Raw genomic sequence first — 22,708 nt, forward strand, 5'->3', positions numbered from 1 at the left:
CCTGTTGCTATCGATATGCTGAAAGAAAATAGTGTTTCCTCCAAGTAACATGGCAATTAGCCAATCTCTCTTTGGATGGCTATGAGGTTTATTCCAAATTAGTAAAACTGAAAAAGGGTGGTAGACCATCGGCAGGCCTAATGATTGCGATTAGGGGGACCCTCAGCCTTCGGGCTAAAGTGATTACAAATCTCCCTCTGGGAATCCTTGCGGTAAGGGCTTGTTCACTAGACGGTGTATTGGAAGCCCTCTTAATTAATGCCTATTGGCACATCAGAATGACAGAGTTAAACATTTTCCTTGAAACTATAACCTGTTTAGCACGAGAATGGCATATTAGCTCCCCTAAAGGAAGAATGATACTTGCAGGGGACCTTAATTCGGATTGCAGAATTGCGCATGACGACCCCTTCTACGACCTAGGAGAAGAAACACCTTGCGGTAGTAGACGAGGTGATAAAATAAAATGGGGCAAAAAGTGGAATTTAGCATTGTAGTCCATTGGACTCAAATGTTTAAATGGAGAACTCAATGAAGTAGAACCCTCTAAACCAACTTGGCAACGAGGTGTAAGCGCATCGACAATAATTACATCTATGTAGATGCTTGGCTATTTAAGCTTAATAGGGGGGTTAAGATAGTGCCTAACCCCTGAAGTGATCACAGTATCCTTACAGTCGAATTTCAGCTAATTATTAAGTCCACCAGGGGAGAGCTGACCAATTTAAGAACTTTTGGACAAGGAAAAGGGATAAGATGGTCCGTAAGAAATATAGAGGCCATAAATGGGGAGATTAATAAAACAATAAATTTAACTGATGCTGCATACCTTGGTGTATTGTCATTGAGCACTTTTCTATGTGTTTAAGGATTTGTACATTGAGTATTTTCTTGTGCAATTGATGACAATATTGGTCCTGAGGGGGGGGGGGGGCCTGGCTCGGCAGCCATGGAGTAGGCTGCATCTCTACTGAGCTCCGTGATCCGGCAATCAATCCTGAGAAGCGTGAGCTGCCTGACAGCAGATCACGACATTAAAATAGCACCATGGGTGCATGAAGGCGTCTGGAAGAATAAGTAAGTATCCGTGAGTAAATCGACCCAGGCGAGCGCAAGATTTTAAACTTTGTTGCACAGACCGAGAGCGGCAACAATAAATACAAGATGGCAGCGTACTCGAGACAAAGGGACCCGTAAGGATGTAAAGAGAGAAAGCAGAACAGACTACCAAATGAAGTACGATATACCAGCAAATGAAAGAAGACGTGCGCCGTGATAATATAAGCATATCCGCACTGGCCAGCAAACAAAAGAAGACGGAAGGTGCGGTGCTCAGTGGTGAGAGGAGACCGCTGAAGACTACGCGACACGGCCGTGCACGACGAGGTGCGCAAAGCTGGAACAAAGATTATAAGGAACCCCGCACATGGAGAGTAACAGGCGACAGCCAAACCTGAGTATAAAGAGCAAGGGGTGACGCTGCACAAGGATCGATGCGCGGGGCTGCCTGCACTCACACAGAGGCTCAGGGATAAGCCGACAAGTAAGGAACAGAGTGAGAATTGCTGGGGTCGGGTGCGGACGGTCGTGTGCCCCCTACCCCCAGAGATTGGCAAGGACGGAGAACTCCTAGGCAGTAGACAAAGCGCTGAGATACCGGCTTGGGACAACAATCACTGGGGAGCATTGGAACTCATATCATCAGATGGAAACATATGATAAGTTGTAGCAGTCAGCCCCGGCGAGGACGGCCCTAGGGCACGAACAGAGTGGAGCAATGTCTGTGAGGGGCGGAAAAGTCAAAAGCAAGCAGCCCACGATGGACATCTTTGCAAAGTCACAACAATCTCCCAACACCACAACGACAGATGTTGCCACTCCTCGGGAGGATAGCGCAATCCTAACGGCCATAACAGAACTGAGAACCTCATGGAGGGCAGCGATGGCAGACATGAGAACTGCACTGGAGAACAAAATAGATGCAGTGGGAATTGAGGTCAACCTGTTGAGACAAGACGTGAGGGCCCTGGCGGAGCGAACGAGTGGCCTAGAAAGTGAGGTGAAGATTAACACGGACACTTTCGCGAAGGACGGGCGAGGCGCAACGACGTACGGGTGGTCGGGCTCCCGGAGGGGGAGGAAGGGCAAGATCCCACAAACTATGTGGAAAACATGATATTGCAGGAGATGAGAGCTGGTGAGCTCTCCCAGAGGTTTGCAATCGAGCGCGCACACAGGGCGCTGATGAGGAGACTGCAACCTGGGGCCCCTCCCAGAGCAATTATAGCAAACATTTTGAACTACAGAGACCGAGAGAAGATATTGGAATTCTTCTGGAAAGGAGGGACGATAAAAAGAGGACCCGCGATCATCACTGCATATCCCGATTACACCATGCAAGTGCAGAGACGGCGGTATAGCTACGTAGCGATCAAGAAGAGACTACGCGCAGCTGGATACAAATACATGCTCCTGCACCCTGCAAAGCTCAAAATTTTCCACAAAGGCAAAGCGTTGTTTTTTGATACCCCGGAGGAGGTGGTAACATGGCTGGACGCAAACGGCTCTCCGGAACGAGACGCGGAGCAAGATGAGCAAAAACACAATAAGTGACTATAATGCCATGTAGGGTGGCTGGAGGGAGGAGGGAGCCAGTAAAGGGGTAACAAAATTGGGAAACAGAATAGTTCCGGGAGAGGTTAAACAAATGACAATTGGACATGTTGGACTAGAACATAACTCGTGAAATGCATGACAGGCAGCGAAGAAGGCGCTTAGACTGATATATTGAAATGGAGCTCTGAGCCGGAGAAGTCTTACCCCCAAGTAGTAGAATAGTTGGATCACCATTAGGGTGATATTTCCCTGCTGAGCCGTAAGGACGGCATTTGCTGGAAAAGGGCTAGATGCGGGGGTGCCTGAGATCCAGGGATGGAGCTGGGCAACAGTTGTGGGAGGGTGGGGATGGGGGATTGCAGTGGAAATTTGGAGTTGGGGATGTTGAGGTGTTTGAAGTTGGGGAGAGTTGGGGAGGGGGGGTTTGGGAAACAGTTTGGGTGTGAGTCTACACCCTGAAAAAACGATATAAGTCATGGGAGACCTTAGAATAGTTACTTGGAACGTTAGGGGGCTCAATAGCTATTTGAAAAGAAATAAGGTTATGATATACCTGCGCAGGCAGAAAATTGACATAGCCTTGCTACAAGAGACTCATTTAACGCAGGAGAAGCTGCAAGTGATATGGAAGAAGTGGAGGGCGACTGTTGTGGGGGCATCATATTCAGCCATATTCAGCCTATGCCAGAGGGGTAAATATTTCGGTGGCACCGCATGTCCATTTCCAGCTATTGCGATCTACGACGGAGCTAGACTGGAGGATGGTGGTAATGAAGGGGCTGGTGGAGAACAGAGAGATATGTATTATAAACACTTATGCCCCAAATCAGGACACAGCGGCATACTTTAGAACCCTATATGGCAAACTCAGTGGGAGCGTGGGGGGGCAGTGATCTGGGGGGAGGAGACTTCAATTGTGTACTGGAGTGAAAGTAGATAGATTGGACACCAAGATAGACAGACCCACTCCAACTGCGAGGATATTGCAAACGCTATTAGCAGATTTTGGGTTGGATGACGCATGGAGATTATGCCATCCGCAGGATAGACCGTATTCACACTATTCAGCCCCTCAGAATCTACATACTAGGCTAGACTATGTGTGTGTTACACATGAACTAATGATAGAAATAGCGCAAGCAGAGTAAAAGGCGAGGGTCCTTCCCGACCACTCGCTGCTTATGCTAGTATGGCAATACCGGCCCATAAGAGCAAGGATACCGACATGGCGCCTGCGAGCAGAGGCGTTGAAAGACAATGTATTTAGGGAGGACATGCGAGAGGAAATAAGTTATTTTGAGATAAACACTGGGAGTGTAGAGACAGCGGGCACACTCGGGAAGCCTTCAAGGTGGTGGTAAGGGGGATAGCCATAGCTAAATCCAAAGGATTACAAGAAGCGGAAACAAAGCTAGAAATAGCGTTGAAAAGGGGAGGTAATACCAATGAAGACACTGAAGTAGTACTTGAATTGCAACAGAAATGCGCAAGATACTGGGAAAGATTATGCAACCTCAACTACAAAAGTATATAGAGAGACAGCATGCAGGAGGGGATAAACCAGGGAGAGTTCTGGCATGGCTATATAAAAAGAGACCCCTACACCCACGATCAGAACGATAGCGAAGGATGATGGGAGCATAGTAGATACTCAAGAGGGGGTTAATCAGGAGTTTGTAGATTATTATAGGCTCCTGTACAGAGACGAGGAAGGAAGCAACAGCAAAGAAATAGGAGAAACGTTAGGAGATATTGGATTACCACAGATTAGTGCAGAAGAGGGAAAGGAGCTAGATGCACCAATTACCCTAGAGAAACTGGAGGAGGTAGTGAGGCAGCTACCCACCAGCAAGACCACAGGGACTGATGGACTCGCATATGAGGTAGGGAAACTACCAGAGTCCCTGCGAGAAGCGGTTATTATACCACTTCCCAAACCTAATAAGCCTGGCCGAGACTGTGGCTCTTACAGGCCCTTGTCAATGTTAAATCAGGACAGTAAAATATTAACGGCGGTCTTGGCAAACAGACTAAGGAGGGTCATTAACAAGCTAATACACCCCGATCAGACTGGCTATGTCCCCAATAGGAATATATCAACCAACCTCCGGCGTCTTCACTGAGTCATTGAATGTGCGAACGGAGATGCGGGTGATATGGCGATAGTATCGCTAGATGCGATAAAGGCGTTTGACTCGGTCAGATGGCCCTGGCTACTGGCGGCCCTGGCCAATTATGGCATAGGACCGGGATATCTCAAGTGGGCTAAGCTATTATACAGCGCACCACTAGCCAGAGTTAAGACAGGAGCTATAATATCAGAGAGATGGCAACTCAGTAGTGGTACTAGGCAGGGATGCCCATGGTCCCCCATGCTGTATATTCTGGCCCTAGAGCCCCAGGCAATATACCCGAGGCAGCAATATGACGTAATAGGCATCACCATAGAAGGGGAACCGCATCTAATTTCATTGTATGCTGATGATATGTTGTTGTACTTTCGCTATCCGGAAGGGAACCTCCAATACATATTAGAAGTGATGGAGCGATTTGCGAAGCTCTCTGGCATAGCTGTGAACCCCGGAAAATCCTGTGTATTTCCACTGGGCAGGTACAGAGGGATCCCGTTAGAGCAGTTGCAGACCCTGCAGATACCATGGGAGGTAAACACATTTAGATATCTTGGGATAGATGTATATCATACGGTAGAAGCAGAACATAAACACAATACGGAGGAAACAGTTAAGAGAATAGTATGAAGTTTTGGGCGGAGCTACCCTTGGCAATGATGGGACGGGGGGCAATGCTTAAAATGGTGGTATTGCCCAGACTGTTGCATTGCTTCGCGAACATCCCATACTTGATATCTAGAAAATATTTTGCCAGGTTAGACATTGTATGTAGAGAATTCCTGTGGCACGGGACAAGGAACATGGTGGCCCTATGGAAGCTACAAAATTCATGAGAAAGAGGGCATTAAACTACCAAACTATAGCAAGCCAACTACAATATGTAGCTAAATAGCTCAGAGGAGGCGACTTTAGAATCTAGATTGTTCCAAAAGGACTGCGCCCCATTCTTAAGAGAGGTGATATGGTTGCCCAAGTCGGAGATGGAAGGACGCCCGAGGATGATGATGCTCGGATGGGAGATATGGCGGAGAGCCTGTCAGTTAATGGAAAATCCGTCCCCATGCTCCTTGCAGATCCCACTGGTCGCTGTGGCAGGAAAAGAAAAGCAACTAAGACTAATGATTAGAAAGCACTGGGAACCGGTTGGGATAGCAACAATGGGGGATGTGTGGTAGGAGGGGAATATATGGGATTTTGAGGGGCTGGTGGAGGAAACGGGGTTGCAAGCGGAGCAATATATCGCGTATCATGGGGTGGTGCAGCGAATCAGAGACCTGGTCTGAAGTGGTAATAACAGAGAAACCGGACGCCACCATAGACACGAAATATGACATAGCAGAGGGAGGACATGAAGTATCCAGATTATATGAGATGATAATAACCAAGGTGAGGAAGGAGGTGGTGCAACTTAGACTGGCCTGGGAGAGAGAAGTAGGGGCCCCGATGAGTGATGGGATGTGGGAGCGAGCTCAAGGATATCACAAAAAAGTGTTGAGAAACACCAGGTTACAACAGATAGAATTATATATAACTCACAGGGCGTATATGACACCCCAAAGAATAGCCAAATTCAAAAACGCAGGACGTCAATTATACCCCAAATGTAATGAAGAAAATGCCTAAATGGTGCACATGTTTTGGTCATGTCTAATAATAGAAAGATTCTGGGGAGAAATGGCACAGAAGATGGATGAAAAAGGGATCAAAATTGGGGTGGATACAGCATGGGCTTGCCTGATAGGAGGGTTTCCCAGACCACGTAAACTTGAGCATGTGAGCAAATTGAAAGATCTAGCGTATATTCTAGCAAAGAGAAGAGTTGCTATGGGATGGAAGGCATGTTATAGACCAAGACTGGACACGTGGTGGAAAGATCTACAAAAATGGGCAGAGGCAGAAACTATGGTGTGGCAGGAAGCGTGTAAAGGTGGTGAGGAGGAAGAGGCTGGAACCTTACTAGGTTGGAGGCACCTGATAGCTGAACTATTTGGGCCCACGCATGAAGAGTCAAGCGACCGAGATTCACCAAATAACGGAAAGGAATCCCTACTGCAGGATGTAGTAACAGAAAATGTGAGGGAGTAGGCTCGGGGGGGGGGGGGGGGGGAAATGGGTGAAACAGTGGACTTTGACGCAGGAATGTATATTTGATTATTATTTTCACGGACCTATGCACAGCATGTGAATCTAAGCAGATACAACCATCAGAAATGCTTTTACGGTAAGTAATGCATTGTCATATATATATTGGTCCTGAGGAAGACAGAGGATTTATTTTATAATCTGTCGAAACTAGCTTTATGGAATGTTTATGTTGTTTTCCTAAGGGAATAAAATGTCATGTGACCTCAGCTAGTCGACCGTTTCCAATTGGGCACGGTTTTCCACAACCATAGACAGCTGTATGATGGTTGTTTATTTGTTCTTTTTTACTGTTGTGTAGCATCTGACATATTTAGTACCTCTTTTTTTCTGTGATGTGTTCAATGTTTCCTGGAAATAGGCAACATTGATTATTGAAAAATGTCTCCTTTGTCCGAATTTATTTTATTGTAGTATGGTACATATATTTGTTTTGTATGAAGCTAATACATCTCAATTTATGTAAACCATATGTGTTTTTGTCATACTAGTGGGCTTTCTGCACTCTAAAACTAAGGTTTTTCAAAAAGATTTTTTTTATACTTTACCCATTTGACATAATTTGTATGCGTTTTTGTTGCTGACACAGGTGTCAACGAGTTACATGGGCATTCCCACCTTACTATTAGTTAAACGTTGACAGTCATTTATCAAGAGCACATATTTGCAAAATGAAATATACAAAGCCTAATCACGTTCTCAATTCCCCATATCAAACAAACTCTAATATATATAAAAAATGTATTTACAAAATCAAATTCAAGTGATGTATGTAAAACAATTGTTACACATGCATTCAATCAATCCATAAAGACACTGAATCTCAATTAATGGTATGTAGATTGAAATTATAAAAAATAAAAAAAAATAATATGAAATCCCACAGAGTTATAAAACTCTCACCTTTCATCACAATATCCTTGCCTTCATCATCATAGTGGTTTCTTCAAGTTTGTTCTTCCCTCTTCCTCCCACCCTTCAAACAGTCACTACTTGGCACCATCTTCTGTGACAGCCTAAGGCTCGGAAGGCATGCAAATGCAATGATTAGTCTACTGGGATTAGAACTGGGAGGGATATGCATTTGAGATCCCAAACAAAGCTTTCATTATTTAGGGGAATGCTTGGTGATATTTCAAGCCCATCACAATTACTAGTACCAATACCCAGCACGCTGCTTTCTGCATTTGTTTTTTTGACGCCATATTTTTGCACTGATACATTGGCTCAACCCTCTACATCTCTCATTTTTCCTGTGTCACCACATTGAAGTCTACGTGCATCCATGGATAAACATATAGTACCATATTGCTGTGTGTTTGATCAGGCTTCACCAATAATGTATGTCTTCATCCACACCCACATTGCCCTCACCCTTTACCCTTATCTTCTCCTCTCACACCGGTCTAGATGCCGTAGGTGGAGGGTACGATCCAATCCACGGAGAAGCTTCAGCACTGGGCGATCACTGTGGTGGTATTCCTAATCCCAAATATGTCAGTCTGCCGTAAAGCTGTTAGGCTAGATTGTATGTAGTAACCCTGTGGGAGTCTAGACCTGCTTGGTCCTCTTGGCAATCGGTAACCCAACCTTTGGTATAGGCCTGTAGTACACAAGTTGGTAGAGTGACTGAACAGCCAGGCTTATCTCAAGAGGGGTCAATGTGAGCTGTAGAGGTGCAACATAGAGCTTCGCAGTGAGATGTATTCAAATAACACTTATACTCAAGATTTATTATTAAATAATTATTTATTAATTTAACAGTCCGTTTTAAAATAAGCTTTCTTTAGAAAGAGCAATATGCAACAATAAAATACACTAGTAGATCACACTTTGACACTCAATGCAATACTGAAGTTATGGAGAAAGGATAAGATTAGGGAAGGAAACAAGGGTTAACCAGTTTCTCTCAACAAGTAAATGCTTTACAGTCCCCCAATGAAGTATAGGTTAATCCTTTCCCAGCTATATTAGTAACTTATGTGTGACTTTTTGGAGGGACCGATAAACACAGTCAGAGGGTAAGAAGAGTCTTCAGGGAGCCAGGACAGCCAATGTCAATTGATCAAACTCTAGGGGAGCTGAGGCACTTCTTGAAGATAGCGCACAAGTGCGCACAAGTCTTGCACAATGTTAAAAGATAGTTTGTAGAAAAGAATCACTGTTGGGCCACAAGTTGTAAGGCTTGCGAAAAAGCAAAGATGCAAGCAGCTCTGCAAAGGGCAGCCAATGCAAGACTCGAGTGAGAACAAGCAAGCTACACACAACAAGATGCAAGTACCGCTAGTTAGTACATTGAGTCTGAAGAAAAGGGTCCAGCTGGCTTCTGTTCCTGTTGTAGTCCTGCAGATCCTGTGTTCCTGGGACTCAGTCGTGGGGACAAGAGGGAGGGCGTCTGGGGACTCCTGCACTACGGTTTGAAGGTTGGCGGCAGCAGTGGCCTTACTCCAGATCAGCTGCACTTTGCGGTTTCAGCTACTTGCAAATAGTACCACTGTGGTTCTTGGACACCTTGTGGGCACCCCTGGCTTCTGGGGTCCAGCACTCAGGCTTGGGTCATCCTGCTTCCAGGGAGTCCTTAGGATCTTCCTGGAGCTCGAGTCCGGTTTAAAGACGATGCACTTGTTTCTGGTGTTCCTTTCCCCTGGCACTCGGTTCCAGCAGTAGCAAAAGAGTACAGCCACCAGGGAGAGGGGTTCCAGGCAAGTTCGTCTTGGGGTCAGTTGGTCACACCAACCCAAGGGAAGAAGTCGTCAGTTCCGGGCTTCTCTAGTCGATTAGAAACTCGGAGCTTCAGCACTGCAGCAGGGCTTCACCGGACAAACCAACGGTTCAGGAGGGAGCAGCAAGCTTCTCTTCCAGTTTTCTTCGGTTCTTTCGTCCAGTGGTCGACTCTGACTTCCTTGAAAAAGACCACGCCTTTTATGCTGGTTTCTCCCATTCATTTGCAGCCTAGCTGTCACTCACACAGCATGGTGGCTGTCCTCTAAGGACAGCCAGCCAATCACCTTTGGGTGCATTCCTGTAACCAAGGAGACTAAGCACATGGGGTTTCGGGAACCTCCCTCACTTGCTGGCCTGCTAAACACGCTGGAGCCAGAGGCGGTCTTCACCAGTGAAGCCCGCCAAAGACAAAACTAACAAAGGGTCCAAACGGGAGGACCTCACAAGCAAGAAATGGCGAAAATAGAAGACCTGAGATGTTTTGACAAAATGGGCACCCATGAGTGCAATACTGCAGCTGAGGATTCAGCCTGCGGTAAAAACACACAATGGTAGGAAAAATAACCCCTGGCACCAGCCATTAATTGTAGTGAGGGTAACATAAAAATGTTACATTAAAAAGTAGACAAAGGGGGATACCAAGTATCCCCCCCAGCACTCCATAAAAGATGGTGTGTGCAGGGTCTACAAAGAGAAAAAGGTAAGTAAAGTCAATTTAACTTTACTGCTCTTGGAAACAGTATTTTATCCAAGAGAAGGTATTTAAACCTTAAGAGACATCCAAAGGACTTCTCTGTGACACTGCACTGCGGGTGCTGTGTGTCACAATACAAAAGGTAATGCCTATGGAGTTTGTCAGACTCCAAAACCAAAAGAAACCGAGTCCAAATCAGAGAAAAATACATGAGACAGTGAGAAAACGGTTTCACTCTCTCTAGGATTGAAAATCAAAAGTCCCAAATATGAGCAAAAGAGAGCTAGGGGTCTCTAAAGTAGAAGGGAATTAGCACAGAAATGAGAATTCTCCCTAACAAACAGCAATACATTTTTTCACATCTGGTCTCTTTTGCTACGATCAGGCTTTTCCACTGCAACATTCACGTGGCAAGGGTAAAGGTTGGGTATTAAAGCATCTGGTTATTCAGTTCAATTAAAGACTCTGTATTGATTGAGCAGGTAAGCACTTGCAATATGGTTCAGTTGATACAGTAGTTCACACACATTGACACGAGTGGTATGCCTTGCTACATCTAAGATTTTTAATGCATGCAATCCTTTCATCTCAAGAATTCCATAGGAAGCGAAGTATCGTCATTTGCTATCAAAAACACACACAAGGTTAAATAAATAGTAATAATGCCCTGCTCAGCAGTTAATTGGGCATTTCACTTGGTGTGCCAGCATTGTATAAAATACTTTATATTTACACAACCTAAATCGATAGCTAAAACTTACCAGATTCTTGGGAAGTCTACCGGCAAACATCTTGTTCGTGGTTAGAACTATAACCTGTTCACAATCTGCTAGTCTGATACTGATACAAATCATGCCTACAGTTTTATAGCACATTTATTTCATATTCAGCCACCACAAAGCACTGCTAACTGATGTTATTACCTAAATCAATGGTGCTCATTATATCAGACTTGGGATGAGAGGCTGAGTGGACCCATCTGGGTTTAAACATGTGGTGCTCAGGTCACACGCAGAGCTCTGCAGTGAATGCATTAATCCATTACCTACCTTGCTGCCATCTTGGCTCTGTTTGGAAGCTACAGCAGGCGAGCCGAGATTAAATCTAAACTTGGCCCACATGCTCTAGATTTTGCTCTACTTCTGACCACTGAAATCTAGGAATTCCCTTTGTTACATTGCCAAGTTATTCTCTCCTGTCCTTCCCCTACCATCCACATTGTCCGAGAGAGACTGCCCGATATGTATATTGTGAGTATAGTGAGTATTTCATTCATTACAAATTGTGTTCATTTTTTTCATTCTCAGAAAAGGTCTACAGAAGACCTGAAAGAGCGATACTATGCGATATGTGCTAAGCTGGGAAACATCCGGGCCACGCCAGGCTCTGACGTGAAGGTGCCAGTGTTTGATGCCGGACACGAGCGGAGGAGGAAGGAGCAATTGGAAAAATTGTACACTAGGACACCAGAGCAGGTAGGCATTCCTAGAGTCATGCAACTGCAGGTAGTGGGCTGGGACACTGTGGTTCCTCATATATGCATGATGCTTTTATAAGTAAGGTTTATTCCAAAACCCTCCGGTGAGAGGTGAAAATGCTGTTGGCTCTGCCAGCAGCTTTTTATGCCCTCGACCATACTGTCCTACTGACTAGTTTAAATGAGATAGATACTGCTTTCAAATGGCTCCACTCCTTTTTAACAGCTTGCATTGCTGGAGTAAAGTGACACCATTTTGAGTACAAAGAACATCATTTAGATTTGGGGGGGTTCATCAGGGGGCCTGCTTGTACCCTCTGTTGTTCAATGTTAATTTAAAACCCTTACATGACTAGCTCCAGGACCAGAACTGTGCTGATGACACCCAGCTATTTTTTTGAGTTATTCTCCTCGAACACTGCTCTAGAACAGTTTGAGATAGAAAGAATTGTTTGCAGTATTGAACGCTGGATGGACTCCTAACTGGTTTAGTCTTAATGCTCTGAAGACGGAATGTCTGATTGCTTCTTTGAATACCATATCATTCTGGTCACCAGTTCAGCTCTATTTAGAGAAAGTAAATATTACATTTCAATCAGTAGTGAAAAACCTTTGAATCTATTTTGACTTCCATCTATCCATTGCCCAGCATGTGAATAAATTGATCGTCTCAGACTATCACACAATGATTCTTGGGAAAATGTGCCCTTTTATTTCAGAACATGCGGCCTCTATCGCCCAAGCCGACATTTGCCCAGAGCTTAATTATGGCAACTCCTTAATGCTTGGTGCCACTAAATTTGTGCTGAAAGTAATCCAATATGATGCTGCACATGCAGTGGTTGGTATTGCAACAAAAGTTCACATTTTCCCAGTCCTAAAGAAGCTCCATTGGTTGCCAATTGCTGCAAGAATTAAATTTAAGTGCCTGGCTTTAAGGCTCTTCAGTAAACTGTCTCCCAATCTCTTCAGAGGAAATGTCCGCTCTACTCCTGATTGCATGCTCTGATTTAGACGATCCAGAGGAATGGAACGTCTTTTCAAGTATTAGCCATTAAACTCTGCAGCACACTTTCCCATGGTCTTTGGACACCTCTACGTGCACTCCCAACGCTCTGGGGCGACGTTCTGGAAGCAGGTAAGGAACACCTTTTTCCCCACAGTACCTTAGGTTTGAAGAAAACGTTTGTGTTGGCTGCTCCGCGATGTTGCAGCTCTGGACCCGACCTACCGATTCCTTGTTTCTGATGATGAAAGGCAGGACAATGGACTGGGTCTCCCAGCAGCAGTCTCGAGGGTGGATCTCGGGCACGCCTTTCAGCAACTTCACTGGTCATTCTGCAGTTTTGGCTTCTTTTCTGCAGAACCAACAAAGGATGCGGTCAATCATCTTTGCTTCCGACAATCCCACACTCTGATGAGGAGGTCTGGGCTAGTTGGATAGGAACTCTGGAGCGTCCTTGAGGGCACCAGCAGAGATTTAGATGGATTTGGCCTTTTCAGGATGTTGCACTCAAAATGGGCAGCAGGTCTCCTGTTGGGTACGCACCTCTAGAAATTCACAGGACCTTGGGAGATGGCTCAATTCAAAATTCGTCTTTGGACTGGTTGTTCCCACCAGTTAAAGGGATGGAGCTGTCCTCTTCAGAGTTCCCTGTCTCCTAGAACGGGGTCAGGACAGCAGTGGTCGCTTCATGGTGTTGCAAAGGGTCTGCAGGCGTCTCTGGTCGTCGTCTTCTTCGGTTACTTCAGCTTCAAGTGGTTGACTTGCTTTTCACTCTAGGAGCCTCACCTTTCCAGCAATCGCTCCTCTGCAATCTTCCCCAACAGTTTCCAGGAAGGGTGGTTTGACTGTCTAATCTGCACAGCCAGTCCCCCTGTGGGAGCTGGTCCCATTCAGGCACTCAGGCAGACAATGGACAGGGGGTTGGAAATCTCCTCCCTCCCTCACTTCCTGCCTGCCCAGACACTCTGGAGCCTAGACGGGGACACTCAAGGGTTCCCGCCAAAGGCAAAACACACGCGCAGGCCTCCCCGTCCCAGAATGTGAGAAGAACATCTAACAAAGAACAACCACGCTTGTAATGGAGAAAAAAGAAGGGAGGCCCCAAATTGGTGCTTGGGTGTTCCTCTTGTGCACTACCGAGGCTATAGACAAAAATCAAACAATCGTTGGTAGGACTACCACTGCCACAAGCCATAACTAGGAGATTGTCCATGTGTCTAAAAAGTAAATGTACAAAATGTACATGTACACATACATTACACAAAATACGTTTATGAAACACACACACACTCTTATGCCATAAACTGTTATTATACCGGACGACATTCATGCACAATATATCTACAAAAGACATTCGTACACCATGCGCATACTCGGTAAGAATTGTCTATTAAAAGGCCTTTTTTATTTTTAAGAGTTAAGGTCAATCTTACAAAAACAAAAGTCTACGAATAGTAACCAAGATAAGTTACAAACATTTGGTGCATATCTCTACAATTACTACATACCACTGCAATTGGTATCATAAAAGCATAGCTATAAACACGCCACACTAGTACACTGTTATGTAGTGACTGTCTGCGTGATGCTGTTTGTGGGTCTGGTAAAGGAAGGAGATGTGTTATGTAGTGACTATGTCAATGATGCTGGGAGTCTCTGATGTCACATGGAGTGTTACTGTGTGAATGATGGAATGCTGATCTGAGGGTTCCAGACTGTGGCAGTTTTGAGCTCCCCTGCCTGGGTGATGGGGCCAGCGCTGATTATACTCCATACTCTCTAGTATTTGTCTTAATGTAACTGTAACTTAAGTGCCTGTAAAAAACCTAAGAAGTTAACCAAAAAAGCCTGGAAGTCACTTTATAACAATGGTGATGAGTTGGTCTTAGAAAGGAGAACTTGCGTGAAGTAACTGTAGGCGCCTGTTGCGGGGGTGCAGGTAGAGGATGGACAAGGACAGCGCTACCCCCGAGACAAGTAAGACCCATCACCCAGGGCATCAAGGGCGAGGAGGAAGAAAGCTAGAAAGCCCCTGTTCAAGAGGGATCAGCTGTCCACAAGTTGGAGGGAGAGCTGGGTCAAGGGGGGCTGAAGAAAGAAGCAGGGCCATTGAGGGAATCTCAGGAAGGGAGCTAGGCCCTCAAGGTGAAGAAGTGTGCAAAATAAGGGGCCACCCTTGAAGTGAGAAGCCAGATGGAGAAGGGAGTGAGAAGTCTGTTGGAGAAGATGGGGACTGTCATTCCATACGCTGCTCCCTAGGTGAAGGAAAACCCCATGGGCAGAAAAGATTAAAGATTGATGTGTATTAAGGAAATGTTGCCCAAGAGGAGTGATGCACTCATACATTTCTGAAGGAATAGAGATGTCCCATGGCAGTGTCTTTCATAATGAAAAAGTAGCTGTCTTTCTAGAACTGCAGTAATTTTGTCTCGTAAAGTGAAGAACGGGACCAGAAATGCCATGGAAAAGCAGAGGCGTTCCCATGAAAATTCGAGAGATGAAAAGGAATTGGTTATGAGCTATGTTGAGAAGTTACTGTCACTCTCTCACCACGTATGTGTGGCGGTTGGGAACGTAGAGCTCCATGAGGTGCTGAGCTCTGTGCAGCAATGATGACGTCATTGGAGGCCCTAGTGTGTTGGCGATTCGGTTGAACACAAGTGTAGCGTTTGAATGGAGAACTGTGGCGAGTTGAACTGTGTGATTTGATGATGCGCGACACCGCGCATACAGTAGAGGTTCTGGGGAAAGCACCTGTAGTTACGTTGCAACGTAATGAGGAAGTGAATCCAAAGCTGTATCATACGTTTACTGCAGAATGCGACGGCGGCTGTCTGCGGTTACGGTGACGAACTTATAAGAGATGCAGGCAGTTGACAAGTTTTAGAACGGGAGGTGTCGTCTACTATCGGTTGCTCTGAGCGCGAGTTGTGGATGGACAAGTGGAGTGCAGGTGCCCTCCGCTGACTTTGGATGTGGATGTCTCGGAGTTCGTGTTCATGCAGAGGGTAAGAAACTACTTTAAAGTGAGGAGGCATGATGTAAAAGCATCGCAGTCAGCGTTAACGAAGAACAGAGACATGAAAGGGAAATTTGTCCAGGTCAGCAAGCAAATTTGTAAGGAGCATTGGGGAATGACTCGGATCTTTGGTGTTTCGTCAATCACAGTAAAGAAATTAAGTGGTACAGTTGAAGTTGCAGAACCCAAGTGAGGAGAAGATGCACTGTATCCTTTTCTATGAAGTGAAATTGTGTGTAAGATAATGTGAGTTATAACAAGTTGGAGGATTTGCATATTAAGGGTGCGGATCACCCAAGGACTTTTAGAAAAGTTAGTGTTATGTTAAGATGCAGATCAAACTAAGTTATGAAGAAGAATTCAAGTGTTTGAAATTAGCCTGTGTTGTATTGAATGGAGTTGCTTGTGGAAGAATGGGCTAGTATAATCTTTTTGAGGATTTTCAGAATTTTACTTGCTAATTGCAACATGGACTTGTAGGAACATGGTCGTTGTCTTAGGGTCAAAAGATGACCATGGACTTGTAGGAAAAACCTGTTTGTCAATTTAATTATACTACAGTTATAACATTGCATTTAAATGATACTACAATTATAACATTGCATTTAGAATCTGTGTAATGCATAATGTTTTGTGCCTGACTCAGTTAATGTTGGCTGTGAAATGTATGCACATAGATGGGCATGAAGATGGTACGAGTCAGGCTGTCACTGCAGAGGTAGCGCCTTTGGAGTGATTGACACTGTGGTAGTAGTGAGAGGTAGCGCCTCTGGTGTGTGTGTGTGTCACGATTGGTATTAGCAAGAGGTAGCACCTCTAATGTGAGTGACACGGTGGTAGTACTTGGGGGTAGCGCCTCTGGTGTGTGTCACGATTGAGAGAGGTAGCACCTCTGGTGAGGGTGACGCAAGGATATTTGAGGGAGGTAGCGCTTCCGGTTTGTGTGGCACAATTGGTGCTTGAGAGAGGTAGCGCCTTTGATGTGCATGTCATTTGGATATTTCAGGGAGGTAGCACCTCCGGTTTATGCGATTTTATTCGAAAAATTGTATTGGAGGGAGGTAGCGCCTCCGGTTTGTGGAATACTGTGACGTGCGAGAGGTAGCGCCTCTGCCAGTATGAAGTACGGCAGGTATCTGAATCTGTGAGTGCCACATCGGATTGACGCCACACTTTTTATAAGGAGGTAGCGCCTTCGTAAGTGAGATTTTCTTATGTTGTTGTGCTGAAGCATGTGCCGTCTCCAGAGTGTGGGGTTTGGCATGGCAGACTCTTGCAATACTGCCATTGGGTCGTCGGTGGTCAAATGCCGGGTACGCAGATGGATTTGGGGATGTCTGGCCAGTGTCTCTGAGTTCTCTGCAGTATTTGAATGTATTGGCTTAGTTGGTTGCACCCGATAGGCTGAGTCTATGTGGTGTTTGAGTGAGTGAGTAGTGTTGTCATTTTTTCTGGTATTGGGATGAAATGAGTGGTTTTGAGACGGGTTCGGAAAAGTGTCAGGTGTGATTGTCTCTGTGTGTGTGATTCTGGTAAAGGAAGGAGATGTGTTATGTAGCGACTGCGTGATGCTGTGTGCGCGGGTCTGGTAAAGGAAGGAGATGTGTTATGTAGTGACTATCTGTGTGATGCTGTGAGTCTGTGATGTCACATGGAGTGTTGCTGTGTGAATGATGGAATGCTGATCTGAGGGTTCGAGACTGAGGCAGTTTGAGCTCCCCTGCCTGGGTGATGGTGCCAGCGCTGATTATACTCCATACACTCATGTATTTATCCTTCTGTAACTGTGTCTTAAGTCCCTGTAATAAACCTAATAAGTAATTCAAGTAAGCCTGGAAGTCACTTCGTAATATACACCTTATCAAATACCACTACAAATCCATCCACAAAACTACAACTAGAAACACAAAGACCCTACCACTACATATATCCAATGTTAATACTCACTTTTGTGTATTAGGCAGCTTGCCACAGCACCATTAGACTGCACAGGATGTGGAATGTTTGCAGACTACCGGAGCCTTGAACAAACCTTCAACCACTTTGCACCCATCTAGCTCCAGCTTGTCAAGAAAGAGTCTTGACTGAGGAGTTGGTACCATACTTCAGGGTACAGGCAGTCTGGTCAAATACTCCTGCTCTTCTAAGATGGCCACTCGTCTTACGTAGAGGTCATGATCACATTCCAAGCGTCTTCCGCATCAGATCATTGTCAGGTTCACTTAGTCATTTTCCGCAGTGTTCTGGGCCATAGCCAGTTGCCTTCTGCTTTGAGGGCTAGGGTCCATTCCCCAAGAAAGGGTGGGGGAGATCAAGCCTGGCTTCTCAGTACAGAACTGCAGTCCTGCACTGCAGGGTTACCAAGAACACCACACCAGTCTCTGTTGCCAGTCTAATACCTAGAAAGATGCTTCAGTGCTGCAGCAGAGGTACACATATTTAGGAAAGTGTGGCATCCCAGCTGGCAGCCACATGACATCTCTCCACCAGCAAGGTCTGCCCCTACTGCCAAAGTTCATTCTCCACCTATTAAAGACCTAATTGACCTTATTGTCTCCATTCTAAGGCATAGGCACATGTGGGAGCAGCCACTAATTCCCAGTCAGCGTGAAATAACTGCCTTCAACTCCACATTGGATTACGCTGTGTCAAAGTCCTGATACCTTTCCAGCTCCAGGGGTGCCCCTGCAGTCGGCTCCAGGGGTGCCCCTGCAGTCGGTGGGTGGATCAGCCTTTCCAGCTCCGGGGGTCCCCCTGTAATCGGCTCCAGGGGACCCCCTGCAGTCGGTGGGTGGATCAGCCTTTCCAGCTCCAGGGGTCCCCCTGCAGTCGGTGGGTGGATGACATTCTTCAGCCTTTCCAGCTCCGGGGTCCCCCTGCAGTCGGCTCCAGGGGTCCCCCTGCAGTCGGCTCCAGGGGTCCCCCTGCAGTCGGTGGGTGGATGTCCAGCAACCCTTAGCTAGGCCTTTGGACCTCGTATGTCAGACTGGTTAAAAGTGGAATTAATATGCCCACTTTTTTACGTTAGCTGTGGGGATACATGACAATATTGGAAACAGCCTTTTCACAGTCCAAAATGGAGGACTGCTAACAAGTGCTGCTTTAATGAAGATGGGTTATTGTAATTATTGCTGCTCTGCAGTAGTACAGGGATGAGTAGTGACTAAACCTCCAGCTCATCCCCCCCACACTACTACTAAACCATTGATGATCCCAATCATAGGTGTGAAACAAACCACCTGAGTGGTAGAACTAATCCTAGGGCCAACAGTGCGGGCCAAGGGAAGGCTATATTCTTTATTGGGTATGTGCGCTTATTCAGAAACAGACCAAACAACAATAATCCTGTGGTACCAAAATAAAACCAAGGTCCCATTTTAAAAAATAGGATGTTTTCGTTGAACTAAAGGCAAGCAACTAATTAAACCATTAAAGACACATCTGTCTAAGGGAAACCCCAGAGAATGCAGACATGGGAATAAAGAAGCATTCTAGGATTGAAAACGGGGGTAAACGAGCAAGCCGTTTATGCAGCAAATGTTGCAGTGCAAGGTATGATTTTAAAAACGTAACAAGTGGGGTATTAAATGTTACTCCGGCCCTGTAAAGCAGACCAGGGGATCAAACCGCCATCAGTCCTGTTTCTCTTGCATTATGGACTTTTTGGCATCAAACCGTTCATCTGAGCACTTTCACCATTAAGTCGTGGAGCACTATTCATAGGATCCAACAACGCAGTGTGGTTCAGCAGCTGAAACTGCTTGATGGTCGAAGACACTGAAAGGGGAATATGTTGGGTCGGCGGTGCTGGAAGACTGCGTTCTGAGATCCTGAAAAGCAAAGACTTGTATTCTCCAGCACACTGGCTCAACATGGCATCATGGTATTGCAATGGCCTGGTGCCCGAAGAAGTTGGTAACCAGGGAGAGGTAGTGTTGTGGACGCTAGAAACCTCTGTGGGTTTCAGATGTGGAGACATCGGTCAAGCGTCAAAGTGCAAAAAGGCTCCGCCGGTTCTCTTGCAACAGCTCGGGAGGCATCAAAGGTGCACAAACCTGCATCAAAGAGGTTTTGAGTTTTAGTGAGAGAGACTCCACAGGCAAGGTATGGCTTATCTTTTAGACCTACCAGCCAGGAAGAATTTAGAAAGCACTTCCAGGGTTATGTCGCCTGCAGTGATCAGGTCCCTGGGTACTGCAGTAAGTCTTTTCCAGCCAGCAGAGCAACCCAAAATGTCCTATGGCATGGCTAGGGAAAAGAAATTGTCACTTACTCTTCTATGGCAAAGGACTTTGGATTGGCTGCCCTCTCAAAAGGAATCCTTCAAATGTCAAATGGCTGCCCTCTTCCAAAGGAATCCTTCAAATGTCCAAAGTGGGGAGAGGCACATGAAGTTCGAAAGGCCTAGGAAATCCCAAAATGGTGGAACACCTCTTGCTCTGCCTACTTTGTAGTAGTTTTGTTTCATTTTGCTTTATTTCAACCAAAAGTCATACAAGCCATACATCATTCAAAATCAAAAACAAGATTAATTACAATCCATCAATGTATTAAAAGAACATACACATAAAATGATTCAAGATAATACTTCCATGTTAATAAAATGAATTAATCCCACTTTTAAAATCTTAAGACTTCTGATCAGTCAATGGCTTCAAACATTAGATAAGAGGCAAAACTAACAGATCAGAGGAGAGCATTACTCGCAGCCTCTATTCCTATTATACATTTTAAATGGAGAGGCTCGGAAAAATCTATCTTCGCAGCCACGCGAGTCAGTACAATACATCATTTTAAAGATTCATTTTTAGGAGGGTTAATCCTAGGGCCAACACAAGGGCCTTTTTTTCTTTGCAGCCAAGCCCTATACAAATGACAACAGAAATGAGCAAGGATTGTCTGAGAAACCGCATTGCATCCCTTACACATTGAGACCGATTTTGCATATTGCAGGGATCCAAATATCTTTTTCTCCGATTTATTGTTCGAGGACAAATCCCCATAGTAGTATCGGGGCCGGGAGGATAGCTCAGGGGCAACAAACTTGTCTTGGAAGCAGGACAACACAGGGCAACACAGGTTCAAATCCTGGTTCCACGCATAGACTGGTCTCGGTGTTAAGCGTGTTATAAAAGATTAATTCATGAATTAATTACTTTAAAGTCTCCAATAATCAGCACCCTGGTGGAAGTTGTCCTTTTTATTGCCTGGGCTTCCTTTGGGGCATTTTTTCCCAGCACACTCCTGTCACGGTTAATTACACAGGCACTCCAAGTCAGAGAGCTCCTTCCCCACAATGACTGTGGCGCACAATGAAAATGCTTTTATTTATATAATTCAGGTCCTTTTTGATAAGGCCTCCACCCTTCTCGCACACAACTCCAACAAATACCCAGTGCCCCAATGGATGAGGAACCAGGCTGGTGTGTATTAAGAAGATATTCATTAAGTGCTATATTAAAGTCAAATTAGAACAAACAGATTACACCAGCCACCAATGTTGTGGCAACACAAAAACAAAATAACCTTTTGTAAAGTATCAACACAGAGATCACACTAGAATATGCAGTTACCAGAGTTTCCCTTTACATCCCCCGCCACCTCCCCAATAGAAGCAAAGAAGAGTTCAAGGTGCACAATGAAAATGAACAGAGTTATACTGTTCTCCCAACAACCCTCACCTTCCAAACATACACTAGGCTTGACTCTTTTGAATGTACGATTTTTTGGTAGTGCTCACAGAAACAATAGGGGAGACTGAAAGGTAATAGGAAAATTTGTTTTGCAGTGCACAATGGTAAAATCGTTTTTTAATTATTTAGCACCACTGTTATGGAAAAGAATAGATGGAAATAGGGAGTTCGTTCTTCTGACACTTAAAAGGACAGGCATGCTTTGGGAGATGTTGGTCATCACACAATGGGAAAATCGGATTTTGGAAGATTTGATCACCAAATCAATAGAGGAGACAGAGATGCATTGTGGAAAATTCATTTTGCTACACCCGACAACACACAGGACTTTAGGGTTGTTTTCAGAACAGAATGGGAAAATCGATTTTGGGATGTTTACCACGCTTGCAATGGGAGAAAGAAAATGCAAATGGGAGTTATGGACAATTTTGTTTTTTTACCTTGCACCTGAGATCAATTCTTTTGGCAAGTCTTTGACTATACTGTCTCACAACACACTGGAAAAAGATTGTTGGTTTTGAATGCCAACAATGGAGATCCCGTGAATTAAATGGGGGGAATGAATTGATTTACTTTGGTAAATATTCTAAGGATCTACACCGGCAAATGGGATTTTCAATGGGGAAATAATTAAAATACACAGGCAAACAGGATTTTTCATGGGGAAATAACTAAGATGATCCTGAAAGAATACAGGGCAAACACAATCTATTGCTTGGGTTATTTCTACTTACAGGAGAGGTCTGGCCTGGGCATCAAGGAGCGTCGGGGCACACCACTGGGATAGCATGGTGTCAGCCAAGGATTTCCGGAGCCCTCCAAGGGTCCCAATCAGTCTCTCTCCTGGGTCCACTGCAAGGTTAGGCCTCTCTCTGCTAGGATGTTCACGCCAGATTTCGGCAGCAGGGCACCTCTTCGATTTAGTGGGAAAAGTCCAGCTCTGAGACAAGTTGGTTTAGTTATAGGGTAGATGACATCACTAACTTGTCATAATTCCCACAGAAGGGATTGCTTAATGTTCACTAGCCCACTCCCACGTGCGTTCTGATAGGACAACGGACTAGAGGTTTGCTTTGGGACAACTAGGGCAGGAGAGAACTTCATCATCTCACTTCGACAGGTGGGCTCAGTCTGCTTCGGGGACATAGAAATCTCACTATATGGCAAGTGCCCTTAATCTCCACAATTTGATATGTAGGAATACA

General features: G+C 45.2%; 1 protein-coding gene across 2 annotated transcripts in view; it reads left to right on the forward strand.

The window, feature by feature from the left end:
- Window positions 1-22,708, forward strand: part of DMAP1 (DNA methyltransferase 1 associated protein 1) — a 674,969-nt gene that overhangs the window by 219,383 nt on the left and 432,878 nt on the right. For both annotated transcript variants that reach the window (XM_069642317.1, XM_069642318.1), the window contains exon 6: window positions 11,616-11,783. In XM_069642317.1, the coding sequence (XP_069498418.1) occupies window positions 11,616-11,783 (168 nt within the window). The remainder of the gene's footprint in view (window positions 1-11,615; window positions 11,784-22,708) is intronic.

Source organism: Ambystoma mexicanum, chromosome 1q (genome assembly GCF_040938575.1).
Source record: "Ambystoma mexicanum isolate Mex_15411 chromosome 1q, UKY_AmexF1_1, whole genome shotgun sequence".
In the NCBI taxonomy this organism is placed as follows: Eukaryota; Metazoa; Chordata; class Amphibia; order Caudata; family Ambystomatidae; genus Ambystoma; species Ambystoma mexicanum.